The sequence below is a fragment of the Oncorhynchus mykiss genome, chromosome 30 (assembly GCF_013265735.2).
Source record: "Oncorhynchus mykiss isolate Arlee chromosome 30, USDA_OmykA_1.1, whole genome shotgun sequence".
Taxonomy (NCBI): domain Eukaryota; kingdom Metazoa; phylum Chordata; class Actinopteri; order Salmoniformes; family Salmonidae; genus Oncorhynchus; species Oncorhynchus mykiss.
In genome coordinates, this window is record NC_050570.1 from 17,024,704 (window position 1) to 17,045,848 (window position 21,145).

General features: G+C 45.5%; 1 protein-coding gene across 1 annotated transcript in view; it reads left to right on the forward strand.

Annotated features, from left to right (window-relative positions):
• LOC110522750 (protein unc-13 homolog A) overlaps positions 1-21,145 on the forward strand; it is an 87,132-nt gene that overhangs the window by 31,953 nt on the left and 34,034 nt on the right. Inside the window, exons 11-20 of the mRNA XM_036969182.1 lie at positions 2,355-3,119; positions 4,724-4,814; positions 7,630-7,676; positions 13,010-13,094; positions 17,631-17,636; positions 18,001-18,075; positions 18,212-18,431; positions 19,282-19,509; positions 20,363-20,504; positions 20,951-21,120. Coding sequence (XP_036825077.1) covers positions 2,355-3,119; positions 4,724-4,814; positions 7,630-7,676; positions 13,010-13,094; positions 17,631-17,636; positions 18,001-18,075; positions 18,212-18,431; positions 19,282-19,509; positions 20,363-20,504; positions 20,951-21,120 — 1,829 coding nt within the window. The remainder of the gene's footprint in view (positions 1-2,354; positions 3,120-4,723; positions 4,815-7,629; positions 7,677-13,009; positions 13,095-17,630; positions 17,637-18,000; positions 18,076-18,211; positions 18,432-19,281; positions 19,510-20,362; positions 20,505-20,950; positions 21,121-21,145) is intronic.

Genomic DNA, 21,145 nt, shown 5'->3' on the forward strand with positions numbered 1-21,145 from the left:
TCTCTTTCCCTACTCACTAATAGCCTCATTCATCATAGACAATAAATATATCCTAAAAATATACTGTTTCTCCACTAATGTCAGCCCAGTGTAGGATTCAAAGCATTCACCAATAATATCTCAAAATACTGAAATAAAGACCCATAACTACACCACCCAACCCACACTCACACTCATGCATCTGAACACATACTAGCCCATCCCTTGGTCTGGGTTGCCTTGGTTGGTTCACTACATTTTTCCTCTTACTTTAGGTTAACTGTTCTGCCACACTCTGGCTCCTTATCCCAATATGTCACCTTTAACATGCCCTCTGGTCCCCACTCTGGCTCCTTATCCCAATATGTCACCTTTAACATGCTATCTGCTCCCCACTCTGGCTCCTTATCTCAATATGTCACCTTTAACATGCTATCTGCTCCCCACTCTGGCTCCTTATCCCAATATGTCACCTTAACATGCCCTCTGGTCCCCACTCTGGCTCCTTATCCCAATATGTCACCTTTAACATGCCCTCTGGTCCCCACTCTGGCTCCTTATCCCAATATGTCACCTTTAACATGCTATCTGCTCCCCACTCTGGCTCCTTATCTCAATATGTCACCTTTAACATGCTATCTGCTCCCCACTCTGGCTCCTTATCCCAATATGTCACCTTTAACATGCTATCTGCTCCCCACTCTGGCTCCTTATCCCAATATGTCACCTTAACATGCCCTCTGGTCCCCACTCTGGCTCCTTATCCCAATATGTCACCTTAACATGCCCTCTGGTCCCCACTCTGGCTCCTTATCCCAATATGTCACCATTAACATGCCCTCTGGTCTCCACTCTGGCTCCTTATCCCAATATGTCACCTTAACATGCCCTCTGGTCCCCACTCTGTGTCCTTATCCCAATATGTCACCATTAACATGCCCTCTGGTCCCCACTCTGGCTCCTTATCTCAATATGTCACCTTTAACATGCCCTCTGGTCCCCACTCTGGCTCCTTATCCCAATATGTCACCTTAACATGCCCTCTGGTCCCCACTCTGGCTCCTTATCTCAATATGTCACCTTAACATGCCCTCTGGTCCCCACTCTGGCTCCTTATCTCAATATGTCACCTTTACATGCCCTCTGGTCCCCACTCTGGCTCCTTATCCCAATATGTCACCTTTAACATGCCCTCTGGTCCCCACTCTGGCTCCTTATCTCAATATGTCACCTTTACATGCCCTCTGGTCCCCACTCTGGCTCCTTATCCCAATATGTCACCTTTAACATGCCCTCTGGTCCCCACTCTGGCTCCTTATCCCAATATGTCACCTTAACATGCCCTCTGGTCCCCACTCTGGCTCCTTATCCCAATATGTCACCTTTACATGCCCTCTGGTCCCCACTCTGGCTCCTTATCCCAATATGTCATCTTTAACATGCCATCTGGTCCCCACTCTGGCTCCTTATCCCAATATGTCACCTTAACATGCCCTCTGGTCCCCACTCTGGCTCCTTATCTCAATATGTCACCTTTACATGCCCTCTGGTCCCCACTCTGGCTCCTTATCCCAATATGTCACCTTTAACATGCCCTCTGGTCCCCACTCTGGCTCCTTATCCCAATATGTCACCTTAACATGCCCTCTGGTCCCCACTCTGGCTCCTTATCCCAATATGTCACCTTTACATGCCCTCTGGTCCCCACTCTGGCTCCTTATCCCAATATGTCACCTTTATCATGCCATCTGGTCCCCACTCTGGCTCCTTATCCCAATATGTCACCTTAACATGCCCTCTGGTCCCCACTCTGGCTCCTTATCCCAATATGTCAACTTTAACATGCCCTCTGGTCCCCACTCTGGCTCCTTATCCCAATATGTCACCTTAACATGCCCTCTGGTCCCCACTCTGGCTCCTTATCCCAATATGTCAACTTTAACATGCCCTCTGGTCCCCACTCTGGCTCCTTATCCCAATATGTCACCTTAACATGCCCTCTGGTCCCCACTCTGGCTCCTTATCCCAATATGTCACCTTTAACATGCCCTCTGGTCCCCACTCTGGCTCCTTATCCCAATATGTCACCTTTAACATGCACTCTATGGGGCCACTTTGGTTCTTTAGTGTTTATAGTGTTTCATCCCCAGTCTGGAGGCATAGGGGAACAATTGTGCCACATTGATGTGAGTTGCAGTGTTGAAGTGTTAGTGTGTTCTGTGTGGCTGTGGCTCCTCTGCGTCCTCTTCGCCTCAGTGGCAGCCTGTTATTACCTCCTCCTCCTATGGTGTGCCACAGTGACAAGCAATGATGGGTGTAACATTTACAGTCTGCTTGTGTGTCTGTGTATCTGACTGTGGTCCATGTGTCTAAAGTCCTACAGGCAGCAGTCACTATGCTTCCTCCGGGGAGCTGAGTCAAGGCAGCTCCCAGCTCAGTGAGGAGTTTGGCCCAGAGGTCGAGGGGAACATGAGGGGCTCTGTGGAGCTCTACGATGAGGACAACGCCTACCACTCCTGTCACTCCTCTGTCAGCTACGGCTGGGATCCCGACGCGCCCGAGGAGGTGTACAGTGACGAGGGGGGCTACATCAAAGATGACGAGGAGGAGGGTGAGCTTTATGAGCCCGAAGATGGAGAGGGGGAGTACGACTATGAGAGAGAGGAGGAGGAGGAGATGGACAGCACGCTAAGCGAGGAGCTGCACTACACCCCCTCCCCTACAAGCATGGTTTCCACGCTGGCCCCCAAGGCCTCCATTGCCAGGCCTCCTCTGGAGAAACAGGCCTCCCTGAGAGAGCAGCAGCCACAACCCCCCACCCTGGTTCCCTCTTCCCTGGCCCCCACCTCTCAAGCCCACTCAATGCTCCCTTTCCAGCCCCCTGTCACCACAGCCTCCACCAAGCCTACCTTCACCCCAATGATCCATCCATCCCTCATCCAGCCCCCTGCTCCAGATACCCAGCCCCCTGCTCCAGATACCCAGCCCCCTGCTCCAGATACCCAGCCTCCGGTGTTTGATGCCCTGGATGACATCCACCTAGACATCCAAGTGGAGGAGCCTCTGACTTTAGAGGAGGAGGTCCCTGTCGTAGAGAGCCTCCCAGCAGAAGTCCCCCCAGAGAAGACCCCGGTCGTCAGGTGAAATCTCCTCTACTGCACTCTTAGAAAAAAACAGTTCCAAAAGGGTTCCATCTGGAACCAAAAGGGTTCTACCTGCAACCAAAAATGGTTCTACATGGAACCTAAAGGTTTCTACCTGGAATCAAACTGGTTCTACCTGGAACCAAAAAAGGTTCTTCAAATGGTTATCCTATGGGGACAGCCATAGGATAACCCTTTTAGGTTCTAGATAGCACCTTTATTTGTGTGTGTAATGTAGCCAGAGCACCTTCTCATATTTTTTATGTATTTATTTATTTCACCTTTATTTAACCAGGTAGGCAAGTTGAGAACAAGTTCTCATTTACAACTGCGACCTGGTCACAATAAAGCAAAGCAGTTCGACACGAACAACAACACAGAGTTACACATGGAGTAAAACAAACATACAGTCAATAATACAGTAGAAAAATGAGTCTATATACAATGTGAGCAAATGAGGTGAGATAAGGGAGGTAAAGGCAAAAAAAGGCCATGGTGGCAAAGTAAATACAATATAGCAAGTAAAACACAGGAATGGTTGATTTGCAGTGGAAGAATGTGCAAAGTAGAAATAAAAATAATGGGGTGATAAATAAACAAATACAGTAGGGGGAGAGGTAGTTGTTTGGGCTAAATTATAGATGGGCTATGTACAGGTACAGTAATCTGTGAGCTGCTCTGACAGCTGGTGCTTAAAGCTAGTGAGGGGGATAAGTGTTTCCAGTTTCAGAGATTTTTGCAGTTCGTTCCAGTCATTGGCAGCAGAGAACTGGAAGGAGAGGCGGCCAACGTAAGAATTGGTTTTGGGGGTTACCAGAGAGATATACCTGCTGGAGCGCGTGCTACAGGTGGGTGCTGCTATGGTGACCAGCGAGGTGAGATAAGGGGGGACTTTACTTAGCAGGGTCTTGTAGATGACCTGGAGCCAGTGGGTTTGGCGACGACTATGAAGCGAGGGCCAGCCAACGAGAGCGTACAGGTCGCAGTGGTGGGTAGTATATGGGGCTTTGGTGACAAAACAGATGGCACTGTGATAGACTGCATCCAATTTAATGAGTAGGGTATTGGAGGCTATTTTGTAAATGACGTCGCCGAAGTCGAGGATCGGTAGGATAGTCAGTTTTACAAGGGTATGTTTGGCAGCATGAGTGAAGGAGGCTTTGTTGCGAAATAGGAAGCCAATTCTAGATTTAATACTATAACAAGTATTCACTTCCCTACATCTTCTACCTATACACACTACATACTGTACACTGTACACACTACATATACGCTACATATACACACACTACATATATACTACATATACACACTACATACTGTATACACACTACATATACACACTACATACTGTATACAGCCTGCATATACACTAAATACTGTATACAGACAACATATTTACTACTTATACACACAACATATACACTACATATACACAATACATATACACTACATACTATATACACACTACATATACACAATACATTATTCTACAGTTTTATTAGTATCCGTTACTAGCCACTACTGCCTATAAAAAAAAGTTACATTATTTTCTAACATGTAAATATATTGAGCTCTGCTCTTGTAAATTCCTCTGCCAGCTATCAGAGGCCTATCATGGATCCTGGTCCAGACAGGGCTAGGGCCAACTGGCAACGGCTCTGCAGCAAGGTCCGACTACAGCTGCAGCAGGTGAGACAGCCTGTGTGTGTGTGTGTGTGTGTGTGTGTGTGTGTGTGTGTGTGTGTGTGTGTGTGTGTGTGTGTGTGTGTGTGTGTGTGTGTGTGTGTGTGTGTGTGTGTGTGTGTGTGTGTGTGTGTGTGTGTGTGTGTGTATGCTTGTGTGTGTATGTGTGTGCGCGTGCACGTGGATGTGTATGGAAACCATGTGGCTGCTCTCTTTGTTTCTCGCCAGAATGCTGTCACTCCTTCATATGTCCCTGCCCTGAGGTTTCTCTTCTGACATCTTTGCCCTTTCAGCTTTCTTTCATTCACTTCTCAATCCTTTGGTGGTCTGTCATTCATGTCAGCTTCTCTTACTCTGTAAATTGTAATCCTGTGGTTCTTTTTGCCCGGCTTAATGTTGTTAAGATAATTTGTGTTTGTTTGATTTTGTGCCACTTCCGAAGCGATTTGAATGTTGTCCGTTCTGATTGGCCAGGGCTGGAGCCGACTGCCAGGTGGGTGTGTTTGTGGTTGGTCATGAGTGCTGCAAGTGATGATGACGTGAATGTCAGTGTTGTGTCATGCTCTAAACACACAGAGATAAAAAGAGCACAGATACAATTACTGGAACGTTAGGGGCGGCAGGGTAGCCTAGTGGTTAGAGCGTTGGACTAGTAACCGGAAGGTTGCAAGTTCAAACCCCCAAGCTGACACGGTACAAATCTGTTGTTCTGCCCCTGAACAGGCAGTTAACCCACTGTTCCTAGGCCGTCATTGAAAATAAGAATTTGATCTTAACTGACTTGCCTAGTTAAATAAAAAAATAAGGATCTGTCACAAATCCACTTTCAACCATGGCCTTCAAACACAAAGGCCATTATTTCCCGACTGACGTCAATGGATGGCGAAATCACCCCCGATCTTGTCTCTCTCCTGTGTTTTATGGCTGACATTATGGTTTGTTTTATTCCCCAATGAAACACATCTTTCTTGACTTTATAGTAACAAAGTGGGGTAGACTAGATAACAAACTGACTAGCCGTGTGTCACGACTCCATAGGTGCAGACAGCTAGGGGCAGACAGCTAGGGGTGGACAGACAGCTGGGGGTAGACAGCTGGGGGCAGACAGACAGCTAGGGGCAGACAGACAGCTAGGGGCAGAAAGCTAGGGGCAGACAGACAGTTAGGGGCAGACAGACAGCTAGGGGTGGACAGACAGCAAGGAGCAGACAGACAGCTAGGGGCAGACAGACAGCTAGGGGCAGGCAGCTAGGTGCAGACAGCTAGGGGCAGACAGACAGCTAGGGGCAGACAGACAGCTAGGGGCAGAAAGCTAGGTACAGACAGCTAGGGGCAGACAGCTGGGGGCCGACAGACAGCTAGGGGTGGACAGATAGCTAGGGGCGAACAACTAGGGGCAAACAGACAGCTAGGGGCAGACAGACAGCTAGGGGTGGACAGACAGCTAGGGGTGGACAGCTAGGGGCAGACAGCTAGGGGCAGACAGACAGCTAGGGGCAGACCGCTAGGTGCAGACAGCTAGGGGCAGACAGACAGCTAGGGGCAGACAGCTAGGTGCAGACAGCTAGGGGCAGACAGACAGCTAGGGGCAGGCAGCTAGGTGCAGACAGCTAGGGGCAGACAGACAGCTAGGGGCAGACAGCTAGGTGCAGACAGCTGGGGCAGACAGACAGCTAGGGGCAGACAGACAGCTAGGGGCAGACAGACAGCTAGGGGCAGACCGCTAGGTGCAGACAGCTAGGGGCAGACAGACAGCTAGGGGCAGACAGACAGCTAGGTGCAGACAGACAGCTAGGTGCAGACAGACAGCTAGGTGCAGACAGCTAGGTGCAGACAGCTAGGTGCAGACAGACAGCTAGGGGCAGACCGCTAGGTGCAGACAGCTAGAGGCAGACAGACAGCTAGGTGCAGACAGCTAGGTGCAGACAGCTAGGTGCAGACAGCTAGGTGCAGACAGCTAGGGGCAGACAGACAGCTAGGGGCAGACAGCTAGGTGCAGACAGGTAGGGGCAGACAGACAGCTAGGGGCAGACCGCTAGGTGCAGACAGCTAGGGGCAGACAGACAGCTAGGGGCAGGCAGCTAGGTGCAGACAGCTAGGGGCAGACAGACAGCTAGGGGCAGACAGCTAGGTGCAGACAGCTGGGGCAGACAGACAGCTAGGTGCAGACAGCTAGGGGCAGACAGCTAGGTGCAGACAGCTAGGGGCAGACAGCTAGGTGCAGACAGCTAGGGGCAGACAGACAGCTAGAGGCAGACAGCTAGGTGCAGACAGCTAGGGGCAGACAGCTGGGGGCAGACAGACAGCTAGGGGCAGACAGACAGCTAGGGGCAGACAGACAGCTAGGGGCAGACAGCTAGGTGCATACAGCCAGCTAGGGGCAGACAGACAGCTAGGGGCCGACAGCTAGGTGCAGACCCCTAGCTGTCTGCACCTAGCTGTCTGTCTGCACCTAGCTCTCTGTCTGCCCCTAGCTGTCTGCACCTAGCGGTCTACCCCTAGCTGTCTGTCTGCCCCTAGCTGTCTGCTCCTAGCTGTCCACCCCTAGCTATCTGTCCACCCCTAGCTGTCTGTCTGCCCCTAGCTGTCTGGGACAGACAGACAGCTAGGTGCAGACTGCTAGGGGCAGACAAACAGCTAGGTGCAGACAGCTAGGGGTAGACAGACAGCTAGGGGTGGACAGATAGCTAGGGGCGAACAGCTAGGGGCAGACAGCTACAAACAGACAGCTAGTGGTGTGATGTAGTACACCTAATAAAACAATTTCCAGGGGTACTATGTGCCAATCATTCCTCCACCTGTCTCCCCCCTCTCTCCACAGGCTCGGGGGGAGTCCGTTGGGATTTGCTCCCTGTTGCTATCAGCAGGGTAAGTGCCTGTCACTATCACACCAGTGTACATGATAATAGCTGTATAACGATGGCCTAATGATGGCGCCGACGGATTATTGCGCCAATAGAGATGGCAGCATTGCGACTAGCTCTTAAGCAACTCTGCAGTGTTTTGATTGTTTTGGTCACGTGGACTGGGATATGTTCAGAGTAGCTTCAGAAAATAATATCGACACAAGTACTGATACGGTGAAAGAGTTTATCAGGAAGTGCATAGGAGATGTTGTACCCACTGTGACTATTAAAACCTACCCCAAACAGAAACCATGGATAGAGGTGAGCATTCGCGCAAAACTGAAAGTGCGAACAACCGCATTTAACCAGGGCAAGAAGACTGGGAATATGGAGGAATACAAACAGTGAAGTTATTCCCTCCGCAAAGCAATCAAGCAGCATAAACATCGATATAGGGGCAAGGTTAACTTCTACAGATGCACAATTGAGAGCATCCTGTCAGGCTGTATCACCGCCTGGTACGGAAACTGCACCGCACACAACCGCAAAGCTTTCCAGATGGTGGTGCGGTCTGCCCAACGCATTACTGGGGTCAAACTTCCCGCCCTCCTGGACACCTACAGCACCCAATGCCATAGGAAGGCCAAAAAGATCATCATGGACAACAACCACCCGAGCCACTGCCTGTTCACCCCACTATCATCCAGAAGGCGAGGTCAATACAGGTGCATCAAAGCTGGGACCGAGAGACTGAAAAACAGCTTCTATCTCAAGGCCATCAGACTGTTAAACTAGCACATCACTAGCACATCAGAGGTGGCTGCCTATAGATATAGATTAGGAATCCCTGGCCACTTTAAGGAAATTAAACACTAGCCACTTTAATAATGTCTCCGTACCTTGCATTACTCATCTCATATGTGTAAACTGTACTCTATACTATGCTACCGTATCTTAGTCCAATGCCGCTCTGACATATCTGTACAGTTGAAGTTGGAAGTTTACATACACCTAGCCAAATACATTTATACTCAGTTTTCAAAATTCCTGACATTTAAACCTAGTAAAAATTCCCTGTCCTAGTAAAATATTCCTCCCTCATGATGCCATCTATTTGTGAAGTGCACCAGTCCCTCCTGCAGCAAAGCCCCCCCACAACATGATGCTGCCACCCCCGTGCTTCGCGGTTGGAATGGTGTTCTTCGGCTTGCAAGCATCCCCCTTTTTCCTCCAAACATAACGATAGTCATTATGGCCAAACAGTTCTATTTTTGTTTCATCAGACTAGAGGACATTTCTCCAAAAAGTATGATCTTTGTCCCCATGTGCAGTTGCAAACTGTAGTCTGGCTTTTTTATGGCGGTTTTGGAGCAGTGGCTTCTTCCATGCTGGGCAGCCTTTCAGGTTATGTCGACATAGGACTTGTTTTACTGTGGATATAGATACTTTTGTACCTGTTTCCTCCAGCATCATCTCAAGGTCCTTTGCTGTTGTTCTGGGATTGATTTGCACTTTTCACACCAAAGTACATTCATCTCTAGGAGACAGAACGCGTCTCCTTCCTGAGAGGTATGATGGCCATGGTGTTGATACTTGCATACTATTGTTTATACAGATGAACATGGTACCTTCAGGCGTTTGGAAATTGCTCCCAAGGATGAACCAGACTTGTGGAGGTCTACAATTTTTTTCTGAGGCCTTGGCTGATGTCTTTTAATTATCACCATGATGTCAAGCAAAGTGGCACTGAGTTTAAATGTAGGCCTTGAAATACATCCACAGGTTCACCTCCAATTAACTCAAATGATGTCAATTAGCCTATCAGAAGCTTCTAAAGCCATGACATAATTTTCTGTAATTTCCAAGCTGTTTAAAGGCACAGTCAACTTATTGTATGTAAACTACTGACCCACTGGAATTGAGATACATTGATTTAGGTGAAATAATCTGTCTGTAAACAATTGTTGAGAAAATGACTTGTGTCATGCACAAAGTAGATGTCCTAACCGACTTGCCAAACTATAGATTGTTAACAAGATATTTGTGGAGTGGTTGAAAAACGAGTTTTAATGACTCCAACCTAAGTGTATGTAAACTTCTGACTTCAACTGTATATATATTCTTAATCCATTCCTTACTTAGATTTACGTGTATTTTGGGTGAATGTTGGGAAGCTGTTAGATATAAATGCACTGTCAGAGCTAGAAGCACAAGCATTTCTCTACACCCGCAATAACATCTGCTAGACACGTGTATATGATAAAATGTGATTTGATTTGTTTTGATAATAGTTGTGTTAGTTGTATTATTTGTATCGTTGTATTCTACATTTGAGTGACTGCCCTTGTCTATCAGTGTTTTGTTACTTGTCATGTTGTGTGTGTTTTCGTGGACCCCAGGAAGAATAGCTGCTGCTTCTGCAAAAGCTAATAGGGATCAGAATAAACAAATAAACCAATATTAATCAAATCAAATTGTATTTGTCACATGCTCCAAATACATGAATATGTGAAAACCTTACAATGCAATAAAAAAAGAGTTAAGAAAATATTTACTAAATAAACTCAAGTAAAAAGAAAGTAACACAATAAAATAACAATAATGAGGCTATATACAGGGGTTACCAGTACTGAGTCAATGTGTGAGGGTACAGGTTAGTCGATGTAATTGAGGTAATATGTACATGTACTGCAGGTAGGGGTAAAGTGACTATGTATAGATAGCAGAGAGAACAGTCTATGACTAGGGTGGCTGGAGTCTTCCTCTGACACCGCCTGGTATAGAGGTCCAGTGATGTACTGGGGCATACACATTACCCTCTGTAGCGCCTTGCGGTCGGATGCCAAGCAGTTGCCATACCAGGCGTCGATGGCGCAGCTGTAGAACTTTTTGAAGATCTGACGACCCATTCAAAATCTTTTCAGTCTCTTGAGGGGGAATAGGCATTGTTGTGCCCTCTTCACGACTGTGTAGGTGTGGGTGGACCATGATCATTCCTTAGGGATGTGGATACCTAGGAATTTGAAGCTCTCGACCTGCTCCACTACAGCCCCATCGATGTGAATGGGGGCGTGCTCTGCCCTCGTTTTCCTGTAGTCCACGATCATCTCCTTTGTCTTGATCACGTTAAGGGAGAGGTTGTTGTCCTGGCACCATACTGCCAGTTGTCTGACCTCCTCCCTATAGGCTGTCTCATTGTTGTCAGTGATCAGGCCTACCACCGTTGTGTTGTCTGCAAACTTAATGATGGTGTTGGAGTCATGTTTGGCCATGCAGTCATGGGTGAACAGAGAGTAAAGGAGGGGACTAAGCTCGCACCCCTGATGGGCCCCCGTGTTGAGGATCAGCATATTAGATGTTTTGTAGCCTACCCTTACCACCTAGGAGTCGCCCGTCAGGAAGTCCAGGATCCATTTGCAGAGAGAGGTGTTTAGTCCCATGGTCCTTAGCTTAGTGAGCTACAAAGCTTCAAAACATGGAATAATACAGAACTGCATGACATTTTGAGCAAACAGTTAAAGTTAAGTTGGTCCCAGATCTGTTAGGGAAAGAGGGATACCTAGTCAGTTGTACAACTGAATGCATTCAACTGAAATGTGTCTTCCGCATTTAATCCAACCCCTCTGAGTCAGAGAGGTGCGGGGGGCTGGCATAATTGATATGGGTTAACTGTCTTGTTCAAGGACAGGACAACAGGTTTTTACCTTATCAGCTCAGGGATTTAATCCAGCAACCTTTCGGTTATTGGCACAACACTCTAACCACTAGGATACCTGCGTTGCCTATGGTCATTGTCATACAAACATGGCTATACAGCCGAAACGGATCTGGGACCAAGTTAGAGGATCTATTTCTCTAATTTCCAGTGTGTCTATGTGTGACTCACCACCTGTATTCGGTCTTATGTATCAACATTTAAATTATGTTTTTTACATTGGATAAAAGTAGAGACTTGGAGCTACAAAATGGTATATCATACACTGCATTTGAGGAAACAATGGGACAGTAATTCTGCTTTGAAAGTTGATCAACTTGTAAACTCACTTTTGAGAAAACCGTCTTTCAATGTTTTGGTACAACTATTGGAGAGCCCTTCTTTGTCTACACCCATTCAACGTTGTTCACACCCTCTTAAGCCTTAGCTGCACACATCTCTTTAAGGCTTGATCTGTATATTCTGTACTAACTTGCCAGCTACTTCCAGACATTTAAGAGAGAGAGAACAGCTCACTGTACATTACTCACCCTAGCAGAGCTGGCTAGGCTGTTATAGTATGTTTTCCATCACGTTGGTGACTGCAACTGTGCTGTCAGATTGTCCATTTGTAATTTCAGAGCGTTTCGCATTCAGAGCGCACACTGGACGCTCTGGCCAATAAGTAGGGTTGTTCCGAAAGCTCTGACCGCAGTCAAGCACCCAAGCTAACTGACTAAGATTGGCTAGCTACTTCCAGACATAATGAGAGAACACCCCACTCTGACCATGTTACTCCCCCTAGCAGAGCTGGTTAGGCAGTTTTCATGTTACACAGAGCAGTGGTGACTAACAGTGCTGCTGGCAACAATTGAATTATGCTTTGTTGCTGACATTTACTGACACTGGACATATTCAACGGGTGTTGATCATTCAAAAATTAATCAGTTATTCTGCGCTCTGGCACACTAAGATGAGAGTCTTTTGTTGTGAAATGTAGCTAGATAGCTAGCTAGGTAAACAATGAATCCCAACGCATGACGTAATGTTAGTTAGCGAGCCAGCCAGCTTACGTTAGCTAGCTAGCTAACAGTACACTAACTTGAAATGAAAATACTGAAAAGACCAGCTCCAATAGACAGACGCGTGCTATATGGCAGACCAATCCAAACGCATCTCTCGGCATGTCCAGTCCATTCATTATCTCAGCCAATCATGGCTAGCGGGAAGGTTGCTCACTTTTTCTGTGGCTAAACCAACTAGGCTCTTAATTTAACAATTTAATTTGTATTTACAGATGGCATACAAGCTTGATATTAAGGCACATGAAAGTTCACATGTTCGAGACTAGTTGAGATGGAGTTTTTGCCAAAAATGCATTTTGATTAAAAAAAATCATTTTTTAAAGTTCAAACAGCTCTCCTGTGAAGTCGTGACTTGCAACATGCGTCTAGTTTCCTGAATCGGGTCAAGTATGTCAATGGTGGTGGTGAATGTTGTGGTGATGAGGATGTTGTGGTGATGAGGATGTTGTGGTAATGAGGATTTTGTGGGGATGAGGACGGTATGGTGATGAGGATGTTGTGGTAATGAGGATTTTGTGGGGATGAGGATGTTGTGATAACAAGAGTGCTGTGTTTGTGTGGTTTCTCCCCATGCAGGGTGGGTGGTGCGCTGTATAGCATCGACAGCATGCCGGACCTCCGCAAGAGGAAAGCCATGCCTCTGGTCAGGGACCTGGTCAGTGTAAGTTCTGACCATATACTAAATATATTTCACTCTATATTCTCTCTCTCTCTCTCTCTCTCTTATCAATTTAAATTCAAGGGGCTTTATTGGCATGGGAAACATATGTTTACATTGCCAAAGCAAATTAAATAGATAACAATAGTGAAATGCACAATCAAAAATGAACAGTAAACATTACTCACAAAAGGGCCAATAATTAAACATAAATATAGATGATATTTACAATGGTGTTTGATCTTCACTGGTTGCCCTTTTCTTGTGGCAACGGCTCACAAATCTTGCTGCTGTGATGGCACACTGTGGTATTTCACCCAATAGATATGGGAGTTTATCAAAATTGTATTTGTTTTCAAATTCTTTGTGGGTCTGTGTAATCTTTCCAATGTGTCAAGTAATTATCTTTTGTTTTCTCATGATTTGTTTGGGTCTAAATGTGTTGCTGTCCTGGAGCTCTGAGAGGTCTGTTTGTGTTTGTGAACAGAGCCCCAGGACCAGCTTGCTTAGGGGTCTATTCTCCAGGTTCCTTTCTCTGTAGGTGATGGCTTTGTTGTGGAAGGTTTGGGAATCGTTTTCTTTTAGGTGGTTGTAGAATTTAATGGCTCTTTTCTGGATTTTGATAATTAGCGGGTATTGGCCTAATTCTGCTCTGCATGCATTATTTGGTGTTTTACGTTGAACACTGAGGATCATTTTGCAGAATTCTGCATGCAGAGTCTCAATTTGGTGTTTGTCCCATTTTGTGTGTTCTTGGATGGTGAGCGGACCCCAGACCTCACAACCATAAAGGGCAGTGGGTTCTATAACTGATTAAAGTATTTTTAGCCAGATCCTAATTGGTATGTTGAATTGTATGTTCATTTTGATGGCATAGAAGGCCCTTCCTGCCTTGTCTCTCGTTCACAGCTTTATGGAAGTTACCTGTGGCGCTGATGTTTAGGCCGAGGTATGTATCGTTTTTTGTGTGCTCTAGGTCAACGTTGTCTAGATGGAATATGTATTTGTGGTCCTGGCAACTGGACATTTTTTGGAACACCATTATTTGTGTCTTACTGAGATTTACTGTCAGGGACCAGGTCAGACAGAATCTGTGCAGAAGATCTAGGTGCTGCTGTAGGCCCTCCTTGGTTGGGAACAGATGCACCAGATCATCAGCAAACAGTTGATATTTGACTTCAGATTCTAGTAGGATGAGGCTGGGTGCTGTAGACTGTTCTAGTGCACTCGCAAATTTGGTGATTTTTATGTTGAAGTGGGTGGGGCTTAAGCTGCATCCCTGTCTCACCCCCCGACCCTGTGGATAGAACTGTGTGTTTTTTTGCACATTTTTAAGGCACACTTGTTGTTTGTGTGCTTAGATTTTAAAATGTTGTATGTTTTTCCGCCAACACCACTTTCCATCAATTTGTATAGCAGACCCTCAATCCAAATTGAGTCAAAAATATTTTTTAAATCAACGAAGCATGAGAAGACTTTGTTTTGGTTTGGTTGGTTTGGTTTGTTTGTTTGTTTGTCAATTAGAATCTGCGGGGTGAATATGTGGCATGACATACAGTAATTTGGTAAAAATCCAATTTAACATTTGCTCAGTACATTGTTTTTGCTGAGGAAATGTACGAGTCTGCTGTTATTTTCCATAAGATGCTGTTCATACACATCCCCCGGTATATCTCTGTCCATTGTCTGTTTTTTGCCTTAATTTTTTATTTTTATTGGCCAGTCTGAGATATGACTTTTTCTTTGCAACTCTGCCTAGAAGGCCAGCATCCCGGAGTCGCCTCTTCACTGTTGACATTGAGACTGGTGGAGCGGGTACTATTTTTATTTTATTTGATTATTATTTTTATTTATTTTTCTCCCCAATTTCGTGGTATCCAATTGTTAGTAGTTACTATCTTGTCTCATCGCTACAACTCCCGTATGGGCTCGGGAGAGACGAAGGTCGAAAGCCATGCGTCCTCCGAAACACAACCCAACCAAGCCGCACTGCCTCTTAACACAGCGCGCATCCAACCCAGAAGCCAGCCGCACCAATGTGTCGGAGGAAACACCGTGCACCTGGCGACCTGGTTAGCGCGCACTGCACCCGGCCCGCCACAGGAGTCGCTGGTGCACGATGAGACAAGGATATCCCCACCGGCCAAACCCTCCCTAACCCAGACGAAGCTAGGCCAATTGTGTGTCGCCCCATGGACCTCCCGGTCGCGGCCTTAGACCACTGCACCACCCGGAAGGCCTCTTAGCGGGTACTATTTAATGAAGCTGCCAGTTGTTTCTCAAACTAGACACTCTAATGTACTTGTCCTCTTGCTCAGTTGTGCACCGGGGCCTCCCACTCCTCTTTCTATTCTGGTTAGAGACAGTTTGCGCTGTTCTGTGAAGAGAGTAGTACACATTTCTCACATGGACTAACCTTCATTTCCCAGAACAAGAATAGACTGATGAGTTTCAGAAGAAAGATCTTTGTTTCTGGCCATTTTGAGCCTGTAAAATCGAACCCACAAATGCTGATGCTCCAGATACTCAACTAGTCTAAAGAAGGCCAGTTTTATTGCTTCTTTAATCAAGACAACAATTTTCAGCTGTGCTAACATAATTGCAAAAGGGTTTTCTAATGCTCAATTAGCCCTTTAAAATGATAAACTTGGATTAGCTAACACAACGTGCCATTGGAACACAGGAGTGATGGTTGCTGATAATGGGCCTCTGTACGCCTATGTAGATAAAAAATCAGCCGTTTCCAGCTACAATAAGTAATTTACAACATTAACAATGTCTACGCTGTATTTCTGATCAATTGTATGTTATTTTAATGGACAAAAAAGTAGCTTTTCTTTAAAAAACAAGGACATTTCTAAGTGACCCCACACTTTTGAACGGTAGAGTAGTTGTCAAAGCAGGTGCTATAACTAAGGTATTATACTCACACTAAATAGACGACCTAGCCCTTGTGCCATCCACCCTTGCCAATTTAACTGACTTCCAGGCTTTGAATTGAATAGCACTGACAAGCTGGAGGTCTGCTCAGCTCCACCGCGCACTTGAATGAAGAATTACCATACAGGACTAAATAGCTCAGTACTTTGTCTCTATGAATCCAGTTCACTGTTAGACTGTACAACCCACACACTTGCATGAGAATGAACACACACATGGAGATGCAGATACATATGCACACACACACACACCAGCGTTTCCATTAGCCATAATAGCCGGCTTTTGTCCGATAAAAAATAAATAAATAGTAAAGCCGATGAATAAAATTAGCACAGGCCAATTGTCCTGGGAGGAGAAGAAAAAATCCCATTGTGAAATAATGCTTTTTAGCCTATTCATTGGTGGTCTGGTCGTGCTTATCGGTCTATAGGTTCATCTGCATAATTGTATGGAATTAAATTAGCATGTATGTACAGTATATTCATTATGTATCTTATTTATCACACACAACCAGCATACAGATACAGAGCCCTTGAGTGGAAAATCTGTCAGAAAGCGCAAGAGCTGCTGCCTGTGGTGCTTTCAAGACAACTACGATACGAGGTCAAATCATGATGTCAGTGATCTTCAGGTCGGAAAGTCGGATCTTTTGAAAGAGGCCTGAATTCCCGAGTTGGAATTCCGAGTTCAAAAACCGTTCAAAACTATTTTTCCCAGTCCGAGCTCGTTTAATCGGCAGTTCCCAGTTCTCCTGAAAACACTGAGGTCAGAAGTCAGAGATTTATGAGTTTCCAGTTGTTATGAACACTGCATCAAAACAGCAAGGGCAGGAAGGCTTCATTAGCACACCACACACCACTTTGCAATGAGCTGGAAGCAGTATGCATTTTGAAAACGTTATACTTAATTGTTTGAAACCTGAATGTTTTAATACAAATGAGGCATGTCTTGCATTGCTTCAAAGTAGCCTATTAGAGCGCTCTTTCTAAATTTGGAATATATATTTTAGCTAGAAATCCTACACCTGTAACTCTCTGGGTTTTAAATAGAGTATATCTTTTAACATCGCATATCATTGTTAAGGAAATACAGAGTTTTCCACTTTGTTCCTAAGAGCTTTTGTCCTACACTCCAAAAGGGTTATTCGACTGTTCCCATAAGATAACCCTTTTGCGTTCCAGGTAGAACCCTTTAAGGTTCCATGTAGAACCCTCTGTGAAAAGGTTTATACATGGAACCAAAAAGGGTTCTCCAAAGGGTTCTCCTATGGGGACAGCTAAATAACTCTTTTAGGTTCTAGATGGCACAATGTTTTGGGTTGTTTACGTGATTAATAGGGGATTAATAGGTCTAGATTTAAATGAATGGAAATGTCCTCCCTCCTTTCCCTCCACCCAGTATTCCATCAACAAAATGAATAACTCTCCCCTGATATAGTGATCTTTCTGTCTCATGATCGATCACTCTGTATCTGTTTTGAAATCACCCCTATGCTATTGTCGCCATGTTTGTGACTGTGGCTAGAGTTGTTTGACATATGGCCCCTTTAACACTTGTTTCTCTTCCTGCTTCTTCCTTCCTCCATCTGTAATGCTAAAGGCTATGGTGAGTAACACTGTGACCGATTCCAAATGAAAAGAGAATGTTGTTAAGACAAGGGGAATAGCAATTTGTGTAGAGAAGCACTTCATTCCAGATACCCATGACCCCTGGTTTATTGTATACACTTGGGGAGAATACAGCTGGATTGCTTTGTCACCTGTTGCCTTAATGAGATATGTTAAAATATATTAAAGTAAGTAGCAAGAGAAATAGACTTCTTTCTTTGATCAAAATCAAAGTTGTCACTTTGTTTTAAAAGTGCTTATTGAATGTATTTCAATCGCAGTATGTACAAAACTACTATATATTAATCTAATCAGTCATGAATTCCTTCCTTTCTTTCTGTCCCCTGCCTGGCCTACCTCAGTCCCTGGCTCAGAACTCCAGGAAGGCAGGGTTCACATCAGCTATGGCGTCCAGCACTCTCAATAACGAGGATCTGGTGCGTTTCTGGCTCTTTCTTTTCTCTACTCTCAGTATATCCAGATAGTGGACATTTCCCCTCTCTCCATGTAGTCATAGATTCCACTAATTATCTGACTCTGTATATATGTCCTCTACGTTTCCCTCTCTTGTAGAAGAGCCATGTGTACAAGAAGACCCTACAGGCTCTGATCTACCCCATCTCCTGCACCACACCCCATAACTTTGAGGTGTGGACGGCCACGACACCCACCTACTGCTATGAGTGTGAGGGGCTGCTGTGGGGCATCGCCCGCCAGGGCATGAGGTGCACCGAGTGCGGGGTCAAATGTCACGATAAGTGCCAGGACCTACTCAATGCTGACTGTCTGCAAAGTAAGTAGAGCCATGTTGAACTTTTCTCAGTGAGTGGTAAAGTTTAGTTCAGTTGGTGCTAAAACATAATATAATGATAAAACATAACCTAACAACACCAACTGTGTGGGAGACTACAGACTGTAAGCTGCTTTGGATAAGAGTGTTAAATAGCTGTCTGGCATTCCCCTTTGACTGTCAAACTTCAGCCTTTTCCCTCCTCTCTCATCTCTCCTACATCTCTCATCCCACTCTCCTTGTCCTCCTCCCTCCCAATATCTCACTCTGCAGTCTCAGGCACTCTCTATCTTTTATTTTTATTTAAAAAATGAATTTAAAAAAATGAAAAGCCATTTGTCTTTCCTTGAGATCCTCTCCCCCTTTCCAACTCTTCGTGAACGTTTCACAGGTCTGCAGATACTGCCTGAGCACTCATTGAGAAATCACACTGTATACTATGTATGTTAATTGTAAGTTAATTGAAATGCATTCCAGGTGACTACCTCATGAAGCTGGTTGAGAGAATGCCAAGAGTGTGCAAACTTGTCATCAAGGCAAAGGGTGGCTACTTTGAGGAATCTCTCAGTAGTAACACTATGGTTACTACATGATTCCATATGTGTTATTTAATAGTTTGGATGTCTTCACTATTATTCTACAATGTAGAAAATAGAAAAAATAAAGAGTAGGTGTGTCCAAACTCATATATTTTTTATTTTTAGGTAATTGATTCAGTGGCCTACAAAAGGGGGGACGCTGGCCACATGCCACCAGTTGCCCATTCCTGCTGTAGAATAATACAGCATAAGACCTTATTTGTCTTGTAACTCAATAAATCAAATCTGACCCTCATCTCGCTTGTCTACCCCAGGGGCAGCGGAAAAGAGTTCTAAGCATGGGGCGGAGGACAGAACCCAGAACATCATCATGGTTCTAAAAGACAGGATGAAAATCCGAGAGAGGAACAAGCCGGAGATCTTTGAGCTGATCCAGGAGGTGTTTGCCATGGTCAAAGTCACTCACGTCACCTACATGAAGCAGATCAAACAGAGCGTACTGGATGGCACCTCCAAGTGGTCGGCCAAGATCAGCATCACAGGTGTGTGTGTGTGTGTGTGTGTGAATGTGTGTGTGTGTGTGTGTGTGTGTGTGTGTATGTGTGTATGTATGTATATATATACCAGGGCTTCAGAGTTGGAGAGCTGATCTAGGACCAGGTCCACCATGTCCATATCAGCAGAAAAACAATATTATTCATTACGATCTAAAAGGGAAAACTAATCCTAGATCAGCACTCCTATTCTGAGACGCTTTGTGAATAGTATGACTTCAGAACCATCCATTTGTAAAGCTCTGGCAGATGCCATTTGCAGTCTGACTCCATCACAACACACATCATCCACCCTCTGTCTCCTCTTGCTTGTTTGTGTTCCAGCTCTATTTGTTGTAAAGGTCATACTGCGCTGTAGACCATTGAGTCACTGTCTGACATGAAGGAGACAGATTAGATAACGGTCCCATATGAAGAGGGATTTGAGATATTTGTCTGTAGGCAAGAAGGCAAAGAACCAGAATAGGTCAATGGGAGTGTGTAGAAGGGAGAACTCTCGACCTAGCCTGGTTAACTAGGCTCTGCTCAAGTCTTGTGCTATTGACTGCCGCTCCATCTGTTTGAGGTTTGAAGTACTCCGAACTTTGTAGACCAGACCTATACTCATGTCATTCATATTTTAAACTCCTTGAGATGTTTTACTTGTATGTGCTGTGTACTGCAATTCAGCTTTTAGCTGCCAAGTACGGCTTACTGGTAAAAATGTAATAAACTACTACTACTATTAGCCTCTAAACTAGACTGACCACTGTGCTCACTAGTGAAACAATGATGAATGCAGTAGTCGGCCATACTGACCACCTGATGCTGCCGACCTGGTCGCTCTCCTTCCTTCCCACAGTGCTGTGTGCCCAGGGCCTCCAGGCGAAGGATAAGACAGGCTCCAGTGACCCCTACGTCACGGTCCAGGTGGGCAAGACCAAGAAGAGGACCAAGACCATCTATGGAAACCTCAACCCTGTCTGGGAGGAGAACTTCAACTTGTGAGTAGAGAGAGGAAGTACTTTTTCAATTTAGTCATTTAGCTGACACTCTTATCCAGAGCGACTTACAGGAGCAATTAGGGTTAAGTGCCTTGCACAAGGGCACATCGACGGATTACCTGACTGGAATAACATTGAAGGTTGTGTATTCACAGATTGTGAATAGATGACATTGGTGGGTTTCTCTCTCTCCCCCTCCCCCTCTCTCTGTCTCTGTCTCTGTCTCTCACCCCTCTCTCTCTCTCGCTCTCTCTCTCTTTTTCTCTATCTCTCTCTCTTTCTCTCTTTCTCTCTTTCTCTCTCTCTTTCTTTCTCTCTTTCTCTCTTTCTCTTTTTCTCTCTTTCTCTCTCTGTCTCTCTCTCTTTCTCTCTTTCTCTTTCTCTGTCTCTCTCTCTGTCTCTCTCTGTCTCTGTCTGTCTGTGTCTGTCTGTGTCTGTCTGTGTAGTGAGTGCCACAACTCCTCGGACCGAATCAAGGTGCGGGTGTGGGACGAGGATGATGACATCAAGTCTCGGGTGAAGCAGAAGTTCAAAAAGGAGTCAGATGACTTCCTGGGTCAGACCATCATCGAGGTCCGCACGCTGAGCGGAGAGATGGATGTCTGGTACAACCTGGGTCAGTACAGTCACAGTACAGGGGG